This window comes from Macaca fascicularis, chromosome 3, assembly GCF_037993035.2.
Source record: "Macaca fascicularis isolate 582-1 chromosome 3, T2T-MFA8v1.1".
In the NCBI taxonomy this organism is placed as follows: domain Eukaryota; kingdom Metazoa; phylum Chordata; class Mammalia; order Primates; family Cercopithecidae; genus Macaca; species Macaca fascicularis.
In genome coordinates, this window is record NC_088377.1 from 6132633 (window position 1) to 6153399 (window position 20767).

Consider the following 20767-nt stretch of genomic DNA (forward strand, 5'->3'; position numbering starts at 1 on the left):
TCCTTGATTTTTTAATAAAGTGCACCAGCCTGGTGCTAATCAAGATGATGAAGTGAGTTAAAATAGAGAACGTTAAGACTGACAGAACAGACTCCTTGTGGCAATAAGACACCAAATTATAAACAAGACTTCAGGCCATGTGAGGAGGAGTTAGGTTATACACCTCTGCACTTAAAGAGTCCACTATGTTCTGCTACAAGGTTTTTCTTTTTCTCCAGGTAAATGAGCACTGGCCTGGCGATAAGCAATATTGAAACAATTGGAGCTCACCGATAGACAGATACTAACTGACCTCCTCACCTCACCCAATCCCACAAAGCATACTACAGCTTTGATTGGAAAACAGACTAATGTTAGTAACTTTCTCCTGATAAGAGACCAGCAACCACAGACTGGTGGTCTGGCAGGTCCACAGAGGCTGCACATTGAGGACCTTCCTGTCCTCTGCTTCATCTTTTTATGTACAGAGGCTAACTTTAATGCATTTAAATATTACGTCTCCACCCCAAACTGAACCTGGGATGCATATTACACGCAGGTTTGCTTACCATGCATGCACATACACCCCTCATAAATATTCACAGCCCCTCCTATAGCTTCTTAAATATATATATTTAGCCAACCCATTCAGCATAAATTCCTGTCTCACCCACCCTCCTTCGCAGTAGCTGCTTTCAGTCTCTGCCGAAGGCTATGCTTCCCAGTCTTTCAGGGTGGCCAGAGGCTGCAACCCTTCATAAGAGATTAAGCTCTCTTCGCCAAGTGTATGAACCTTGGGGTTCTTTTGTATACAAGTGTGAGAAATTTGTCTTTGATGTCTTCTCAGTCCCTGAATTAATGTCCTCTCAGCATGTAGTGCCTTTCCCAAACCTCACACATCCGATCTTCCTCCTTCTGGCTCTTGGAGGAAAGAAGGCAAGGAGCCAAGCATTTGCTGAGTCAATTGAGTTTCAGGCACTCTATCAGGAATGTTTATATGTGGTAACTCTGCTAAGGTGTTCATTACAGAGGCTACATCAGGTAGTCTGATAAGGGATTAAGATGGAACCCTGCCCAGAAGTTATGTTTTAATAGTGAGAAGTTAAAAGTAATCAAATTTTTTTATTCACCCCAGCATTTCTTCATTTGCTCAACAATCATTTATTAAATGTCTACCAATTGGTCATCCTGCCAGCTCCTGTGGGTTAAGAAGGTGGACTCACTGCCAGCCTCACAAGGAGCTAACTTATTGTCAAAGCCCCCAGGGAGAGGGTGGGCAGCCACAGCAGGCCTGGCAGCAGCAGCATTATGGCTACATTAGTCACTAAACATGCAACTTTGGGCTAGTTTTGCAACTTTTCCAAATTTTAGGTTCCTTGTTAGCAAAACATAGAAAATAATCCTCTCTGGCTCATAGGATGATCTGTGAATGATTATAAAGAGGTCCGCATCGGAGGAGCAAGTAGTTCTCAGTGAAGACCCGATACTGAGCTCCATTCAAGCGTATGCTCGAGCCCTCAATAGCCCCCCGTAATGTGAGGTGCGTAAACAGCCTGTGGGGAATATTGCGGGAAACCCGAAAGAGGGTGCTAGATCACAGCCTGGGTTACAGGAGATGATATATAAAACTGGCTCCAGATGGGTAAGGGGTGGGCTCTCCCCTGGCAAAGAGAAAGGAGCAAATTTCTGGCATGACATATTTGGTGTGTTTTGGAGCTGTGGGTATCTGGTGGTGTGTTCGGAATCGGTGGGTTCTAGGTCTCACTGACTTCAAGAACGAAGCCACGGACCCTTGCGGTGAGTGTTACAGTTCTTAAACATGGTACATCCAGAGTTTGTTCCTTCTGATGTTCAGACGTGTTTGGACTTTCTTCCTTCTGGCTGGTTCGCAGTCTCGCTAGCTTCAAGAGTGAAGCTGCACACCTTGGCAGTGAGCATTACAGCTCTTAAAGCAGCATGTCTGGAGTCGTGGCCTACGCTCGCCTCAGGAGTGAAGCTGCAAACCTTCCCGGTGACTGTTACAGCTCATAAGCACAATGCAGACTCAAACCACGAACAGCAGCAACATTTAATTACAAAACAAAATAACAGACCTCCAGATAGACTCCAGAGGGTTGCCATTGCTGGCTCCGGCAGCCTGCTTTTATTCCCTTATCTGACCCCACCCACATCCTGCTGATTGGTCCATTTTGCAGATAGCTGATTGGTCCGTTTTGACAGAGTGCTGATTGGTGCTACACACAAAAGTTCTCCAAGTCCCCGCTAGATTAGCTAGACACAGAGCACTGATTGGTGCGTTTACAAACCGTGAGCTAGACACAGAGTGCTGATTGGTGCATTTACAATCCTTTAGTTAGACATAAAAGTTCTCCCAGTCCCCACCCAACTCAGGAGGCCAGCTGGCTTCTAGTCGTTTCTTGGCCGGGGCAGCGGGTGGAGCTGCCCGCCAGTCCCGCACTGTGCGCCCGGCCGCCCGCCCTCCTCAGCCCTTGGGCGGTGATGGGACCAGGCGCCGCGGAGCAGGGGGCGGCGCCTGTCGGGGAGGCTCGGGCCGCGCGGGAGCCCACGGGGGAGCCCACGGGGGAGGGGCTCGGGCAAGGCGGGCTGCAGGTCCCGAGCCCTGGCCCGCGGGGAGGCAGCTGAGGCCAGCTGAGAATTCGAGCGCGGCGCGGGCGGGCCGGCAGTGCTGGGGGACCCGGCGCACCCTCAGTAGCTGCTGGCCTGGGTGCTAAGCCCCCTCACTGCCCAGAGGTGGCGGCGCAGGCCGGCCACTCCGAGTGCGGGGCCGGTCGAGCCCGCGCCCACCTGGAACTCGCCCTGGCCCGCGAACGCCGCGTGCAGCCCGCGTTGCCGCCCGCGCCTCTCTCTCCACACCTCCCCACAAGCAGGGGGAGCCTACTCCGGCCTAGGCCAGCCCAGGGAGAGGCCGCCGCAGTGCAGCGGCGGGCTGAAGGGCTCCTCAAGTTCGACCAGAGTGGACGCCGAGGGCGAGGAGGCGCCGAGAGCGAGTGAGGGCTGCTAGCACCACGTTGTCACCTCTCAGTGGTTCTGGGACTTAGGGTGCCTGTGCATTGGGTGGCGTGGGGGAAGGTGAGTTTTCAGGGTGGGATGTGTTTTATTTCCTTTTTTTTTTTTTTTTAGAGATAGAGTCTTGCTCTATCACCCAGGCTAGAGTGCAGTGGTATGATCATGGTTCACTGCAGCCTCTCACTCTTGGGCTCAAGCAATCCTCCTGCCTAAGCCTCCTGAGTAGCTGGGATTACAAGTTCATGCCACCACACGCCGCTAAGTTTTAAAAAATATTTCTTTGTAGAGACAGAGTCTCACTATATTGCCGAAGCAGGTCTTGAACTCCTGGGCTCAAGCAATCCTGGCACCTTGTAATGGCGAAGTGTTGGAATTACAGGTGCAAGCCACTGTACCAGGTCTTGGATGTGGCTTTGAAGGGCCCTCTGTGGCATGGGATAGAGGTTGTTTATCAGTGAGAACCTACTTTAAAGCAGAGTTCCCAGAATGTATTCCCATTCCCCTAACTCTATTACTTTTTACCTTAAAAATGCTTAGTATCTGATTTCTGTAAACAAATTGCCTTAGGAATATACACTTGTTGCAATGAGTGAAATGATAAAATGTATAAAATGTTAATAGTCTCTCTCCTACCGAATTGCCTTCCAGTCCCATCCCCTGACCTAACCAAAGGTAATACCTTGGTTGTGTCTTTCTCCACACACTTTGGGAAATCCTGGCTTAAAGGGAAAACCCTATCACAGTAAGGTGACTGGCAGCAGAGGTGACATTCTCAGTCAAAGACTTTTTCTGAAGATTTCCCAAGTCACATCACTCCTTAACTGACTTCAAGTCAGGTTTTGTGTCTGCCACAAAGAGAAAGGTTCTTGATAAATGAAATACTGTAAATGTTTTGTATGTTGCTATAGAAAAAAGCTTATAAATACATCTCCAGCTATCATACTGATAAAAAGATCTGATGTTACATGACCTGAAGGAAGGAAAGAAATGTAGGCCACCCATGGTTAAAGTAGCCATGAAAAAAATAGTGCAATGCACTTCTTAACCCACAAGAGACACACAAGATTTTATTTTATGTAATTTTTTAAATCAGCCATTCAGAGATCTGGCACAATAAGCATAAATATCCCTTATGTGTGGACTTGCTAGTTCTGGATGAATTGTTTTGCATTCTGAAGGAAGACAAACTCTTATCAGCCTGGCTGTGCTAAGCACCGAAGATTCCGCTGGGTCAGGCTCAGCTGGGTCTGAAAACTGCTTCCCAGACAAAGGCAGATGAGACACAGGTGGAGGCAGTAACCGGGCCTGGAAGCCAGGAATTCAGGTTTCCACTTCAAAATGCATATCCAGTAAGCTTAAAATATTATTTGGATATCAAATTTGTGTAACACAATTTACTTTTAAGATTGTTTTGATTCTTACTATTCTATTTGATACATTATAAAATAGGCACACTGACCGTATTTATGGTAAGCTCATTTTTGTAGGCTAAAGATTCAGCTTCTAAAGTTAAACTCTGTTGCTTGCAAGAGTATCTCTAGTGTCACAGAAAACTAAAAGCAAAAGGCCACCCAATAGAGCATCGTTATAACATGTCCTTTGGTGCAGATGTGGGTCTTCAAGGCCAAGGTAGGCAGAACATGATGTGATGAGTCTGAACAGTGGAACTAATTCTTCTCTTTGACCCTAGAGGGTTCCTGTTAGGTAAGGAATTGGTGTGCTTGCCCTGTCTCTACCAACTTCCCAGCTGGAAACAGATGGCAGGAGCAGTGAGCGACTGTGAACCGAGGTGTGGGCACCAAGTAAGAGAGGATGACATGACTCAGGAATGGCCCCAGCACAAAGCTTCTGCACTCCTTAGAGTGAAATGGCAAGCAAGGGGAGCGAAGGGTGTTATAGGACCCTCATCATGGTCAGAAGAACCATAGAAGCAGGTTGCAGACAGGGCTTGTGGAGCAAGCCTCTCTCTTTCTGTGCTTTGGGTTCCTGTCCAGGTCTCTGTTGGCCAAACCCAATGGAATCAGTGTCTTAATTCATTTGATCTGTGGTAATAAAAGTACCATAGATCAGTGGCTTATACATAACAGAAATGTTTTTCTCATAGTTCTGGAGGCTGGAAGTCCAAGATCAGGGTGCCAGCACGTTTGGGTTCTGGTGAGGGCCCTCTTTCAGGGCAATCTGGTGAGGGCAGATTGCAGACTGCTGATTTCTCATTGCATCTTCACAAGGTGGAAAGAGGGTGAAATAATTCCTTGGAGTCTCTTGGACAGGGACAGTAATACTGCTCTGAAGGTTCCACTCTCATGACCTAATTACCTTCCAAAGACCTCCTGATAGCATCACATTAGGCCCCAGCACAAAGCTGCTCCACTCCTAAGAGTGAAAGGGTGATGGGAGCGAAGGGAGTTATAGGACCCTCATCATGGTCAGAAGAACTGTAGAAGCGGGTTGTAGACAGGGCCTGTGGTCATTAGGAATACAGCCACCCACAAAACCCCAGTAGGAGAGGGAGGGAGGAAGGCTATGTAATTAGACTGCTCTCTTTCTGCTCTCTGGGTTCCTATCCATGTTTCTGTTGGTCAAACCCAGTGGAATCAGTGTCTTAGTTCATTTGACTTGTGATAATAAAAGTACCATAGATTCGTGGCTTATACATAACAGAAATGTATTTCTCATAGTTCTGGAGGCTGAAAGTCCAAGATCAGGGTGCCAGGACGTTTGGGTTCTGGTGAGGGCCCTCTTTCAGATTGCAGACTGCTGATTTCTCACTGCATCTTCACAAGGTGGAAAGAGGGTAAAAAAATTCCTCGGAGTCCTTAGACAAGGACAGTCATACCATTCATCAGGGTTCCACCCTCAAGACCTAATTACCTTCCAAAACCACCTAATAGCATCACATTAGGCCCCAGCACAAAGCTTCTCCACTCCTAAGAGTGAAAGGGCAAGGGGAGCAAAGGGTATTATAGGACCCTCATTATGGTCAGAAGAATTGTGGGAGGGGGTTGCAGACAGGGCTTGTGGTCATTAGGAATACAGCCTAATGAGAGGACCCAAGCATTTAAACCTTTGCAGTGAGAGAGCCAAGTTGATGCAGTCCACAGAAATCAGCTGCTTAGGGCACAGAGAGAGCAGAGAAAGGTGGAGGGGTATAGAGACCAGCCAGTACTCATAATACCTGGGATACAGTAGTCAAAACTACATCCTTATTATAGTGTTAATGTTATAAACAACAATTAGTTGAATCTACATTTTTATTGTATTTCTATACCTGTAAAGAGTTCATGAGCTATTGCTGTGAAGCAGGATCTCACATGAAGAATAGCATGGCTTTAAGGTGACAAAGACATTTAGTAAACAGTCTCCATGCTTACTCAGAAATGTTGGCAAATATAGTCTGTAACTTTCTGTCTCTTGCTCATGTGTTTCTAAAACAGCTATATGGAGACGTATTTCATATACCATATAATTTACCCATTTAACGAGTGCAATTCAATGGTTTTCAGTGCATTTACAGAGTTATACAACCATGGTCAAATCTGACTGTAGATCCTTATTGTCACCACAAAATGGAACCTGATAGAGTTTGGTTGGTTGTTCTGTCCAAATCTCATACTGAAATGTAATCCCCAGTGTTGGAAGTGAGGCCTGGTGGGAGGTGTTTGGGTCAGGAGGGGGAAATCTGATTGTCTGAAAATGTGTGGCCCTCCCCCCTCACTCTCTTGCTCTGTCTCTTGTTCCTGCTCTAGCCATGTGACATGCCAGCTCCCTTTTCACCTTCCACCATGGTTGTCAGCTTCCTGAGACTCTTGGCAGAAGCTGAGCAGATGTTGGTACCCTGTTTGTACAGCCTGCAGAACCGTAAGCCAATTAAACTTCTTTTCTTTATTAATTGCCTAGTCTCAGCTATTTATAGAAACACAAATATGGTCTAACATAGAACTCTTTACCTACTCCAATTCGCCTTTTCCCATTCTTCTGTTCTCTTTCTACTCCACCTGCTCTAGCCCTAGACAACCAGTAATCTATTTTCTATTTCTATAAATTTGCCTAGTCTGGACATTTCATAGACTTGGAATTATGCCACATGGGGTCCTTTGTGACTGGCTTCTTTCTTTCTTTCTTTCTTTCTTTTTTTTTTTTTTTTGACACGGAGTCTCGCTCTGTTGCCCAGGCTGGAGTGCAGTGGCACGATCTCCACTCACTGCAAGCTCCGTCCCCTGGGTTCACACCATTCTCCTGCCTCAGCCTCCCATGTAGCTGGGACTACAGGTGCCCGCCACTGCGCCCGGCTAATTTTTTGTATTTTTAGTAGAGATGGGGTTTCACAGTGTTAGCCAGAATGGTCTCAATCTCCTGACCTCGTGATCCGCCCGTCTCGGCCTCCCAAAGTGACTGGTTTCTTTCACTTAACTTAGTGCTTTTAAGTTCATCCACACTATAGTAATTACTTCATTCTTTTCTATTGCTCAATAATATTTCATTATATGGATATACCACATTTTATTTACCTATTCATCAGTTAATAGACATTTGAGTTGTTTCAATTTTTAGCTATTATTAATAATGCTGCTAAAATATTCATGTAGAGGTATTTTGTGGATATATGTTCTCATTTCCCTTGAGTTGATACCTGGGAGTTGAATTGCTGGGTCACGTGGTATCTCTATGTTTAACTTTTTAAGGAACTGCCAAGCTGGTTTCCAAAGTAGCTGTGCGTATCTCATTTCCAGCAGCAATGAATGAGAGTTTCCATTTCTTTACAACCTTGCAAAGATTTGTTACTGTCTCTCCTTTTGATCCTTAGTGAAGTGGTATCTCATTGTGGTTTTGATTTGTATTTCCTTGATAACTAATGATATTGAGTGTCTTTCCATGTGTTGTGGTCATTTGCCCATGTTCCTTGGGGGAAAAAGCCTAATCACATCCTTTGCCCATTTTTAATTAGCTTATTTATTTTTAATCACTGAGTTGTAAGAGTTCTTTTTATAGTTTGAATACAAATCCCTTATCAGATTTATGACTTGGAAATATTTTCTTCAGTTTGGTGGGTTGTGTTTCCATTTTCTGAATACATGTTTTATGTTTCTTTTGTTAAATATATTTCTAAATATATTTCTAAACATTTTATTTTTTAATGCTATTGTAAATGGAATTGATTTCTAGATTTGATTTTTAGGTTGTTAATTGAAATGGTATAGAAATATAGCTGAAATTTGTAAATTGATCTTGTATCCTGCAATCTTGCTCAAATTATTAGTTTTAATAGTTTTTAGTGGGTTCCTCAGTGTTTTCTATATACAAGATCATTTCATTTGCCAATAAATAGTTCTACTTCTTCCTTTTCAATCTGAATGTCTTTTATTTCTTTTCTTGCCCAATTACCTGGATAACTTTTTTTTTTTTATTAAACAATATTGACTAGAAGTGATAAGAGCAGACATCCTTACTGTGTTCTTGATCTTGAGGGGAAAATATTCAGTCTTTCACTATTAAATATTATGTTAGCTGTGGGGTTTTGTAGATTTCCTTTATCACATTGAGAAAATTCCTTTCTATTCCTCATTTGCTGAGTAGTCTTATCGTAAAAGGGCATTGGCTTTGTCAAATGTTTTGTCTGCATCTATTGAAATAATCTCAAAAATTGTATTCTTTATTGTATTCATATGTGTTATAAGCATTGATTTTTCAGATGTTAAACAACCTTGCATTCCTAGGATAAATGCTATTTGGTCATGATGTACAGTTCTTTTGTGTATTGCTGAATTGGGTTTCTAGTATTTAGATGAGAATTTTTAAATCTACTTTTATAAGGCATATTATGAAATTCATCCACTACAGATTCTGTCTGTAGTTTTCTTGTGATATCTTTGTCTAGTTTTGGTATTGGGTTAATACTGGCCTGTGGAATGACTTGGGAAACAATCCTTCCTCTTCTAATTTTTGGAAGAGTTTATGAAGAATTGGCCTTACTGGTTTTTCAACTGTTTGGTAGAATTAACCAATAAGGCCATCAGTGTCAGTGCCTGGGCAATTTTTATAGGTAGTTTCTTTTTTTTCTGCTTGGAAAATTCTAATTAGTGTGATTACTATGGAAGTGGAAGTAATTATTTTTTATTTATTTTATTTTTTATTTTGTTTTAAGTTCTGGGATACATGCGCTGAAGGTGCAGGTTTGTCACATAGATACACATGTGCCATGGTGGTTTGTTGCACCTATCAACCCATCATTTAGGTTTTAAGCTCCACATGCATTAGGTATTTGTCCTAATGCTCTCGCTTCCCTTTATCCTTTTCCCTTTCCCTGCAAATAGTGCCCAGTGTGTGATGTTCCCCTCCTGTGTCCATGTGTTCTCAATGTTCAGCTCCCACTTATGAGTGAGAACATGCAGTGTTTGGTTTTCTGTTCCCGTGTTAGTTTGCTGAGAATGATGGTTTCCAGCTTCATCCATGTCCCTGCAAAGGAAACGAACTTATTCTTTTTTATGGCTGCATAGTATTCTATGCTATATATATGCCACATTTTCTTTATCTAGTCTATGATTGATGGGCATTTGGGCTGGTTCTAAGTCTTTGCTATTGTAGGTAGTGCTGCAGTAAGCATACATGTGCACATTTCTTTATAGCAGCATGATTTATAATCCTTTGGGTATATACCCAGTAGTGGGATTGCTGAATCAAATGGTATTTCTAGTTTTAGATCCTTGAGGAATTGCCACACTGTATGTGGGTAGTTTCTTGATAAATAATCCAATCTTCTTACTTACTATATGCCTAGTCAGATTTTCTACTTCTTTTTTAGTTGGTTCCAGAAATTTGTGATTTTCTAGCAATTTGTCCATTTCATCTAAATTATATAATTTATTTCCATATAATTGCTCATAGTACTTCCTTATAATCTAATTTAGTAGATCAACAATAATATTTCCTGATTCTTTCCTAACTTCAGTAATTTGAATCTTTCTTTTTCTTAGTCAAGCTAAATAAAGATTTCTTAATTTTGTTGATCTTTTCAAAGAAACAACTTTTAATTTTATTGATTTTCCATTGTTTTTCTATCCTTAATTTCATCTCTAATATTTATTATTTTATTTTATCTACTTGCTTTAGGTTTAATTTGCTTTTTGTTTTTCTTCCCTAGTGTCTTCACATAGTAGGTTACTAATTTTAGATCTTTCTTATTTTTTAATAAAGTCAATTGTAGTTAAAAAATTCCCTCTCACTGCTTAATCTGCATCACATACATTTTGGTGTTATGTCTTCATTTACATTCATCTCAAAATATTTTCTAATATTCCTTTGGTTTCTTCTTTGACATTTTACTTATTTAGGAGCATGTTGTTTAATTTCCAAATTTTACAACTTTCACAAATTTTGTATTGTTACTGATTTCTAATTTATTTCACTACGGTGAGTGAACACAGTTAGTATGAGTTCAATTCTTTTAAATTTGTTTGGGCTTTTTTTGATGGTCTATGCAGAGAATGTTCCATGTGTGCTTGAGAAGATTGTGCATTTTGCTCTTACTGGTTGAAGTGCTCTATAGATCAGAGATCTCAAACCCTGGGCCATGGATTGATACCAGTCCATGGCCTATTAGGAACCAGCAGGAGGTTAGCAGCGGGCAAGCTAGCGAAGCTTTATCTGTGTTTACAGCCAGTCCCCATCACTTACATTACTGCCTGAGCTCCATTTCCTGTCACATCAGCAGCAGTGTTATGTTCTCACAGGAGCACAAACCCTATTGTGAACTGTGTATGTGAGGGATCGAGGTTGTGTGCTCCTTATGAGAACCTAATGCCTGATGTTCTGTCACTGTCTCCAGTCACCCTCAAATGAGACCATCTAGTTGCAGGAAAACAAGCGCAGAACTCCCACTGATTCTACATTATGATGAGTTGTATAATTATCCTATTATATAGTACAATGTAATAATAATAGAAATAGAGTGTACAATAACTGTAATGTACTCGAATCATCCTGAAACCAGCCCCTGCCCACCCTCCACTCCCGACTGTGGAAAAATTGTCTTCCCTTAGAGTGGTCCCTGGTGCCAGAAAGGTTGAGGATTGCTGCTACGGATGTCTGTTAGGTCTGGTTGTTTATGGCATTATTCAAGTCTTTATCTTTGTTGACTCTTTGCCTAATTTTTGTATTTATTATTGAAAGTGAGATATGAAACTATTATTTTTGCATTGTCAGGTTTGCTTTACCTGTTTTGGGGACTCTGTTGTTTGTTGTATATACATTTATAATTGCTATATATTCTTGACAAATTTGTTTTTGTCTTTATAAAATTTCCCTCTTTATAATTATTTTTGTTTTAAAGTTCATGTCATCTGATATTTATATAGCTACTCCAAGTCTTTTATTCCTATATACAATTTTGTATTCTCTTACTTTAAACCTATGTATATCTTTGAATTTAAAGGGTGTCTTTTGTAGATATCATATAGTTGGATCTTGTTTTTACTTTGTCCAATCTGACAATCTTTGCCTTTGGTCAGGTAGCTTAATTCATCCACATTTAATATTGTTATTGATATGTTTGGATTTGTCTATTATTTTACTTTTTGGTTTTTTAAAAAATATGTCACATGTATTTTCTGTTTCTCTATTTCTCATTTACTACTTTATTTTGCATTAAGTGAATATTTTCTAATGCAGCATTTTGATTTATTTAGTCAATTTTTTACTATATATTTTCCAGTTTTCTTTTTTCTGGTTTCTCTGGGATTTACAATATACATATAATGTATCAGATTCTACTTTAGATTTAGGCTAACTTAATTCAAGTGAATTATAGAAACATTATTCTTATATAACTCCATTCCTTCATTCTTTTTTTAATGTAATTATAATGTTTGTTATATGTTATAATAATATTTCCTATTTTACATTTCTGTTTCTCTTTATTTCTTCTTGTAGATTTTAGTTATCAACTTGTGTCGTTTTCTTTCTCTGACATAATTTTGCTTCTACCTGCCTCCTTTGTGCTATTATTGTCAAATATATTACAATTTTGTAAGTTATGGGCCCAATAATATAATTCCATACATATTATCTTATGCACTTGTCTTTTAAATCAATTGAGAGAAGAAAGAAGAAGAAATATTCAATTATTCTATCTTTTACAATTAACTATATAATTTATTGGGACCTTTTTTGTTTCATAAATTTGAATTACTCTGCTGTCACTTGCATTCAGTTTGAAGATATTTCTTTAGTATTGCTAATAAGGCAGGTCTGTGTGCCATAAATTCTCTGCCTTTTTTGCTTTCACATTAGAAAGATTGTCTTGCTGAATATAAAACTCTTGGTTCTCTCTTTCTCTTTTAGCATTTTTAATGTCATCCACTGCTTTAGCCTCCATTAATTCTGATGAAAAGTCAGCTGTTGAAATTATTGCAGTTTTCTTGTATGAGTCAAGTTGTTTTAGTCTTGCTGTTTGTAAGATTTTTCTTTGTCTTTGGCACTCAACGTTTTGTCTATAATGTGTCTGGGTTTGGATCTCTTACATTTACCTGACTTAGAATTTATTGAGATATTTGGATTTGTAGATTAAAGATTTTTATTATATTTGCTCAGTTTTTAGCCATTATTTCTTTAAAAATTTTTCATACTCTTTTCTCTCTTTGCTTCTTTGATACGCTCGTCGCACTTCACTGCTTGAAGTGATGGTTCCCGACATTTGCTGAGACTCTGGGAATTTTTCTTTATTCTTTTTTTCTGTTCCTCCAATTGCATAATCTCTATCTACTTATCTTCAAGTTTGCTAATTCTTTCTTCTACTAGCTCGTATTGACTTTTGAGCCCCTCTAGTAAATTTTTCATTTTGGTTAGTGTAATTTTCAACTCTAGAAATTTCATTTGGTTTGTTTTAATAATTTATATCTCTTTGTTGGTATTCTCTATGTGATGAGACATTGTAAACATATAGACCTTTACTTTTTTAAACATAGTTTCTTTAGCTCTTTGGAAATATTTGTAAGAGAATCTTTGATGTTTTCATCTAAGTCCAAAATTTGAGTCTCTTAAAGGTGCTTTCTGTTGCCTGGTTTTTTTTTTTTTTTTTTTTCCTCTGTATGTGTCATTCTTTCCTATTTTTGTTTTTGAATGATCTCTTTCTCTCTCTCTCTCTCTTTCCCCCCCTCTCCATCTCTGTTTCTCTCTCTGTCTCTCTCACTAAAACATGGACATTTTAGATAATATATTGTAGCAACTTTGGATACTAACCTCCCTCCCCCGAGGCTTGCTGGTGTTATTTGTTTTTTTATCTGTTTAATGACTAGTGACTTGACTGGACCAGTTTAGTGAAGTCTGTTTCCTCTGCAGTGTGTCAACTTTGATATTGCTTCTCACAGGGTACAGACTTGGACATGCATGACAACAGTTTTAGCCAGGCTTTCTGTGACCAATCTCTTTGTGTGATTTCCCCATTAAGCTTTGGGCTGTTTTCACTGTGTTGAGATCACACTCAACTATTAGCCTCTACCTATTGCTAGCTGATTGCACTATTGTTTTTTGCACTGCCCTGGGGCATACATTGCTCCACCTTCTAATCCAATTAAAATCAGGCCCCTTTTCAGAGGTAGTTTTTGAGGCTTTCTCTGACTCCAGATGACTCATCTTAACTGATTCTCCCCATGGTTCTTTCTGTTAAACTTCTAGCTGGTCTCCTATTTCACTTATTGATATCATGAAGCTATAAGCCTTCTCTTAATTGTTTACCACCACAGTCTCCATTGTTTTTGACAATGCCCTTTGGCTTGGACTTTCCTATGCTCTGTTCCAAATAAAGTCAGTCCTGTTAGGGACAGCTACAGAGTTCTCTCTTTTCATAGCCTGTCTCTCCCTTGGGAAGAGATTTCAATTCTCTTTCAACTTCTCTTTTAGATACAGGGGGTACATGTGTAGGTTTCTTACATGGGTACGTCGACCATGCATAGTGAACATAGCATCTAATAGGAAGTTTTTCAACCCATGTGCACTCCCTCCCTCCCTCTTCAAGTAGCCTGCAGTGGCTGTTGTTCCTATGTTAATGTCCACGTGTGCTCAATATTTAGCTCCCACACATAAGTGAGAACATGTGGTATTTGGTTTCTGTTTCTGTGTTATTTCACTTAGGATTATGTCCTTCGTCTCCATCCATGCTGCTACAAAGGACATGATTTCATTCTTTTTTATGGCTGCATAGTATTCATGGTATATATATATACCACATTTGCTTTATCCAGTTCACCATTGATGGGCACCTAGGTTGATTCCATGTCTTTGTTATTGTGAGTAGAGTGGTGATAAACTTATGAATGCATGTGTCTTTTTGTTATAACTGTTTCCCTTTGGGTATATACCCAGTAATGGGATTGCTGGGCCGAATGGTAGCTCTGTTTTAAGTTCTTTGAGAAATCTCCAAACTGCTTTCCACAGTGGCTGAACTAATTTACACTCCCACCAACACTATATAGGCATTCTCTTTTCTCTGCATCTTTGTCAGCGTCTGTTGTTTTTTTATGTTTTGATGATAGCCATTCTGACTGGTGTGAGATGGTATCTTATTGTGCTTTTGATTTGCATTTCTCTGATGACTGTGCTGTGCATTTTTTCATGTTTGTTGGCCGCTTGTATGTCTTCTCTTAAGAAGTGTCTCCGCACGTCTTTTGCCCACTTTTTAATGGGGTTGTTTGTTTTCTCTTGTCAATTTGTTTAATTTCCTTATAGATGCCGGATATTAGACCTTTGTCAGATGTACAGTTTGCAAAAATTTTCTCCCATTCTATAGGTTGTCTGCTTACTCTGATGATAGTTTCTTTTGCTGTGCAGAAATTCTTTAGTTTAATTAGGTCCCACTTGTTAATTTTTTTTGTAATTGCTTTTGAAGACTTAGCCAAAAATTATTTGCTAAGGCCCATGTTAAGAAGGGTATTTCCTAGGTTTTCTTCTAAGATTTTTGTAATTTGAGGTCATACATGTAAATCTTTAATCTGTCTTGAGTTAATTTTTATAAATGGTGAAAGGCAAGAGTATAATTTCATTCTTTGGCTTATGGCTAGCTAGTTATCCCAGCACCATTTATTGAACAAGGAGTTCTTTCCCCATTGCTTGTTTTAGTCAGCCTTGTCAAAGATCAGATAGTTGTAGGTGTGTAGCTTTCAAAATAATAAGAGCCGTCTATGGCAAACCCACCACCAACCTCATACTGAATGAGCACAAGCTGGAATCATTCCTCTTGAGAACTAGAACAGGACAAAGATGCCCACTGTCACCACTTCTAATCAACATAGCAGTGGAAGTCTTAACCAGAACTATCAGGCAAGAGACAAAAATAAAAGGCATCCAAATAGGAAAGGAAGAAGTCAAACTATCTCTCTTCACTAACAATATGATCCCATACCTAGAAAACCCTAAAGACTCCACCAAAAGACAATGAGAACTGATAAAATTTTTTTACAAGGTTCCAGGATACAAAATCAATGTGCAAATCAGTAGCATTTCTATACAGCAGGCAGAAGAATCTCTTGAACCCAAGAATTGGAGGTTTCAGTGAGCTAAGATTGAGCCACTGTACTCTAGCCTGGGTGACAGAGCAAGACTCCATCTCAAAATAATAATAATAATAATTTCAGTTTTATTAACTTCCCATGATAGCAGATGAATACTGAGTTCTATTTCACTCTACCATATCTTTGACATTTGCTTCCATCATGAATCTCTCAAGATAGTTGTCAAATTAATCTAGATCCATACTACATGTTCATATTTTCAGTATCCAGTGTTTCTGAGTAGTCCAATGTTCATAGCTGAGCTACACAGAGTAGTGCTTTCTTCCCCTTCTCATTTTTAAAAATTTATTTTTTCCTAAAGTTAATATTTGTCGGGCTCTCTTATTTGCTTGGTTTCCCATGTCATTATTACCAATTCCAAACTCTCTGTCATTTATGTAATTTTCCTCTTACTGTGTTCAAGGACCCAGACATTTAAAGACATCTCCGGAGAGCTTCTGACCAGATTCTGCCTGAGTTTGTTGCTCTCTGGGCTTTGGATACAGCTGCATCTTAGGACCCTCACCATCCTCTTGGACAGTCCCTTCATCCCTGTCTTGTTTTAGACTTTCTGTTTTCTGTACCTCAGGTCTTCTTTTTTGGTTTCTCCTTTTGTTTTAGTGGAGCCCATCCTTCAGTAACTCCCTGGTAAAGCACATCGGGGAGGTGAAGATTTTCAGACCTTGTTTTATGAAAGTGTATTTATTCTACTTACTAATAGGTTGCTTAGGCATTAAATTCTAGGTTGGAAATAATTTTACCTATGGTTTTGAATGACTTGGTCATCTGTTCTCTAACTTCTAGTACCATTTTTAAGAAATCCAATGCTATACTGATTCTCAATCCTTTGTATTAAATGTAACTATTTTTTCCACTAAGAGTTTACAGGATGGGTTGCTGCTGTATCCTAAAGTGTCACATACGTGTGCTGAGGTGTAGGTCTACATTCTTCTGTTGTGCTAGGTATTTGATGGGCCCTTTCGGTTTGAAAATCATGTCCTTTGAATCTGAGAAGGCTCCTTGGATTCTTTGAGGATACTCTTCCCTCCATGTGATCTCGCCTCCTTCTGGAGCTACTTTAAGCCAGATACTAGACTCCATGGGCTAGTCCTCTAATTTAAAAAATTTCCTGTATCTCTAATTTTCTTTCTTTAATTATTTTCTATTGACAAAATTGTTTAATAGTAGCATTTCTTTATGTTAAAGAAAAACAAAGTTCAAATGCCTAACCATAATTATGTTAAACACTTGGTGTGCATGCAAATAAAGACAAAAGGCTGCTGAGCCAATCTGAATTTAAATAGAGGTGTTGTAGGTATAATTAACTGTAACTTATTTTTTGAATAAGTAAGAAAAAAGTCACTGGCTGCAAAGGATTATTAGAGATGTATTTTCCAAAATTCATTTATCTGGACTGCCTCTCCCCACCTCTACCCCCTGCCAACTGAGCAGACTTCCCACTATTAACTCAAAATGACTACTCACTCTCACCCCCCAGCAGTTATAGTACACAACATCACTGCCCCACTGGATCAGGGAAATACTGCATTTGGCCTGCGACTCTGCAATCTTGTTCCAGCTTCAAGAGCCTAACAGACGCCTCTGATCACCTGAGACTTCTTAAACAGCACCAATACTTCTCTCTGGTTGGAACCTTAAATACCACCACCCATCAGAGACAAGGTTCTCACTAGATTCTAAATCTGTTATTTAAATTACTTTTCAATTTAAAAAAGGAGAGACAGAGAAGAAACTTACTGGAATAAGGCCACCTAGGAATGTTCTTAACCTCTCCATTCAGCTTTTGGTGGATATATGAAACTACACATAATAAATACAACTTTTCCTCCAGGTGCACAGCTAAGCAACAGCTTCTGGTACTTGACCTCCAGTGTTCAGAAAGACACACTGCCTAGAGTCAAGCTAGTGTGTAGATCCGGTGGCCTCTGCCAATGAGGGCTTGCCAGTCAGCAGAGGACAGACAAATAGGATCCAGCACACACAAGCAGGATGTGTGTGAGGGGAGTAGCCATACTTCTATTGAAGGATGGCTGTAGTACTCTTCATGGTATAGCCTGGACAGATGATAACAAACTTTCCAGGCACAGATAAGTCAACTGCAGTGGAGCCCAGGCAACATTCAGGGTTCTGGCCATCCCTGATGTGTCCCCCATCAATGACCAAGGACAATCGAAGCAAGAGGTCTTGAGACTCCTTGACATTCAGAGAATTGGCCTGGGAGCTGAGGCTGGCACTGGTGAGAACAACAGGTTCCCCAAACACCTAGGCCAAGTCTTGCATAAAGGCATGATGAGGAATCCAAATGCCTACAAGAGGAGCAAAGGGGTTCAGGTACTTGTCCCGCTCTTCTAAGCATTCCATCACCAGGTCACTGATCCTGGCAACAGATCTTTCAAGAGCTCCTTGAGTACTCTCCCATGGCAGGACCTTGTGCATTCCTGCATCCTGGCATGGAGTCTGGAGCCCGGCGTACGCTAAGTGTTCAGTACACATTACCCATTCCAGACTCCTTGGTGAGCCTGGACAAGCCCCTCCTGCTCTCTCTTTAAATTTTTGCTTTAATTTCTAGATAATGGTTTCCAGCCTTTCTACTGAATTTTTCAATTCTGCTATCATGTTTTTAATTTCTTTCTTTCTTTTTTTTTTTTTTTTGAGACGGAGTCTCGCTCTGTCACCCAGGCTGGAATGCAGTGGCTGGATCTCAGCTCACTGCAAGCTCCGCCTCCCGGGTTTATGCCATTCTCCTGCCTCAGCCTCCTGAGTAGCTGGGACTACAGGTGCCCGCCACCTTGCCTGGCTAGTTTTTTGTATTTTTTTTTAGTAGAGACGGGGTTTCACCGTGTTAGCCAGGATGGTCTCGATCTCCTGACCTCGTGATCCGCCTGTCTCGGCCTTCCAAAGTGCTGGGATTACAGGCTTGAGCCATCGCGCCCGGCCCATGTTTTCAATTTCTAAGAACTTTACTTTTGATCTTTGAATGTTCCTTTTGGAAAAATAACATGTATTCTATTATTACAGATGCAATATTTTTTATCTTCTCTCTCTGAGAATAATGGTTGATTTCATGTCATTGTCTTCTTGCCAAAGAGTCTTTTTCCTCTATGTCACTATTTTTTCCTTTTTGTTTGTCTTCGTCACTGTCTTTTAGAATAGATTTTTTTTTTTTTCAAATGTCTTGGCTCCTTTGAATATTTAATCTGTGCTTGCACTTAAGAATTGTAAAATGCTGGTTGGAAGCTCATTGACACCCATGTATTCATTGACTCTCTAGAGCAGTGGTTCTCAAAGTGTGGTCCATGGAGCAGCAGTTTCAGCCTTCCCGAGGTGCTTGTTAGACGTGCATGTTCTTGAGCTCCTCCCAGACCTTCTGAATCAGAATCTAGAGTGGGGCCCAGCAATCTGCATTTTAATGCCTCCCTCCCACCATAATTGTTATTCATGCTACAGTTGGAGAAGTACTGAAAAGTTAAGGGTGGTCTGCTTCGGTGGCTTCAATGAGGGGATCTGCATGGCAGTATCTTTGTGCCTCTTCTTTTGGACTAACCAGGTATCACAGCGTCATCTCTGGCTGCCAGACTCCTAAGAGCCTACTAGAGAAAGAAGGTGGGGAATCTCAACCTTCAGTATATGAACATTTCTTTAACCTCCTGTTTTCAAATTGAATTTCATTTTCAGCTTTGTCTGCTGTCATTCAGTCCAGAGACTGTTTATCCCTCTCTGGAATTAGACCTTGGGTCTTCAGTCAGATGACTGAGGGGCAGTTCCCTTTTGTCCCTCTTGCTGGTTCTGCTACATCTCACCTTCAGTTGTCTTGGTTTCATCATCTCCCATGTTGGCTCCCACATTCCACACAGAGCCCCCAGAGCTCTGCAGGATCAGCCGCTGCCCGTGCCTCCTGACTCTCCTCTTGCTTCCCACACTCCGGCGGACCAACCTCCCAGCCATTCCTGGTCACTGCAGCAGCCCTCTTTGCTGAGGGCCTCAGCATGTGCTTTTTTCTCTAGCAATGCTTTCTTCTTCCATCCTCCTTCACCCAGTCTAAATCTTTGCTACCTGTTAATGGCTGAAATGTGTTTCTCTAAAAGATGTTGAAGTTCTAACCCCCAGTACCTGTGAATATGACCTTATTAGAGATGATCAAGTTAAGATGCACTCATTACAGTGGTTTCTAATCCAATAAGCCCGATGTCCTTATAAAAAGGAGAAGCTTGGACACAGACAGGTGCACTAGGAGAACACTGTGTGAACCCCAAGGCAGAGAACGCCATGCAAACATGCAGCAGAAGCCGAGGCACACCCAAGATTGCCAGCAAATCACTAGACACTGAGGGTAGGCCTGGAAAAGATCCCTTTCTCAGAGCCTCAGAAGGAACCAACCCTGCTGACAACTGGATCTTGCACTTCTGGCCTCCAGAATCATCAGAAAATGTATTTCTGTTTTGAAACGACCCTAGCATGTGGCGCTTTGTTATGGCAGTCCCAGAAAAGTAAGTCACCACCCTCTCTGGTCCTCCTCATGATGCTGTCTGATCACTCATCCTTGGTTAGCACCTCTTTGCTGTATCTCCCCACACCTTACACTTTTTCATCCAAGTACTTTCCGTAGTACAATTATGTAATTGCAATTTCTTTAATTATTCAGATGTGTAGCTACTTGTGCAATTATTGGTTTATTTGCCCCCATTAGTCTTCTTGTCAGTCCTCTGTGCACGTAGGGGTTAGGGTCATGTCTGTCTTATTTACCAACATACTCCAACTGTGTAGCACAAGACTTGGAACATAGCGACTTTGGTTAGCACTGGTCGAAGGATTTAATTTTCTTTGATTTCTTCCCTCTCCCTCTCCTTGAGGGTCGCATTAGTTTTAGACATATAAAGTAATCTGTGACCTTGGCCCTCCTACTAGAAAGGAAGCTCCAGGCCTGCCCCCAGCTGTACTTACTGCAGGCTGCCCACTTACTGCCCTTCCTGGGCTGCTGTCAGGGAATGAGGGAACTCACCTACACTTCCAGCTGTGGCCTCCCCCGGGACATGGGACTCACCTGGGGCTTATAAAATGCAGATGCCTTGTCTTCACAGCAGCTCAGGCTCTCTAGGTGATTCTAATATGAGAATCGCTGAATTTGAGCCCATTTACATCTATCTTGAGTACAGTAGTAATTTATTTGGTCACTTGTATTCCTAGTTCATAGCTGATTAAAA

At 40.9% G+C, this 20767-nt stretch overlaps 1 protein-coding gene across 3 annotated transcripts in view; it reads left to right on the forward strand.

Moving 5' to 3' along the window:
• Positions 1 to 6756: 6756 nt before the first annotated feature.
• The window catches only part of DSCAM (DS cell adhesion molecule), an 855708-nt gene continuing 841697 nt past the window's right edge, over positions 6757 to 20767 (forward strand). For all 3 annotated transcript variants that reach the window (XM_065541361.2, XM_065541362.2, XM_074033985.1), the window contains exon 1: positions 6757 to 6864. In XM_065541361.2, the coding sequence (XP_065397433.1) occupies positions 6762 to 6864 (103 nt within the window). In that variant the 5' untranslated portion in view covers positions 6757 to 6761. The remainder of the gene's footprint in view (positions 6865 to 20767) is intronic.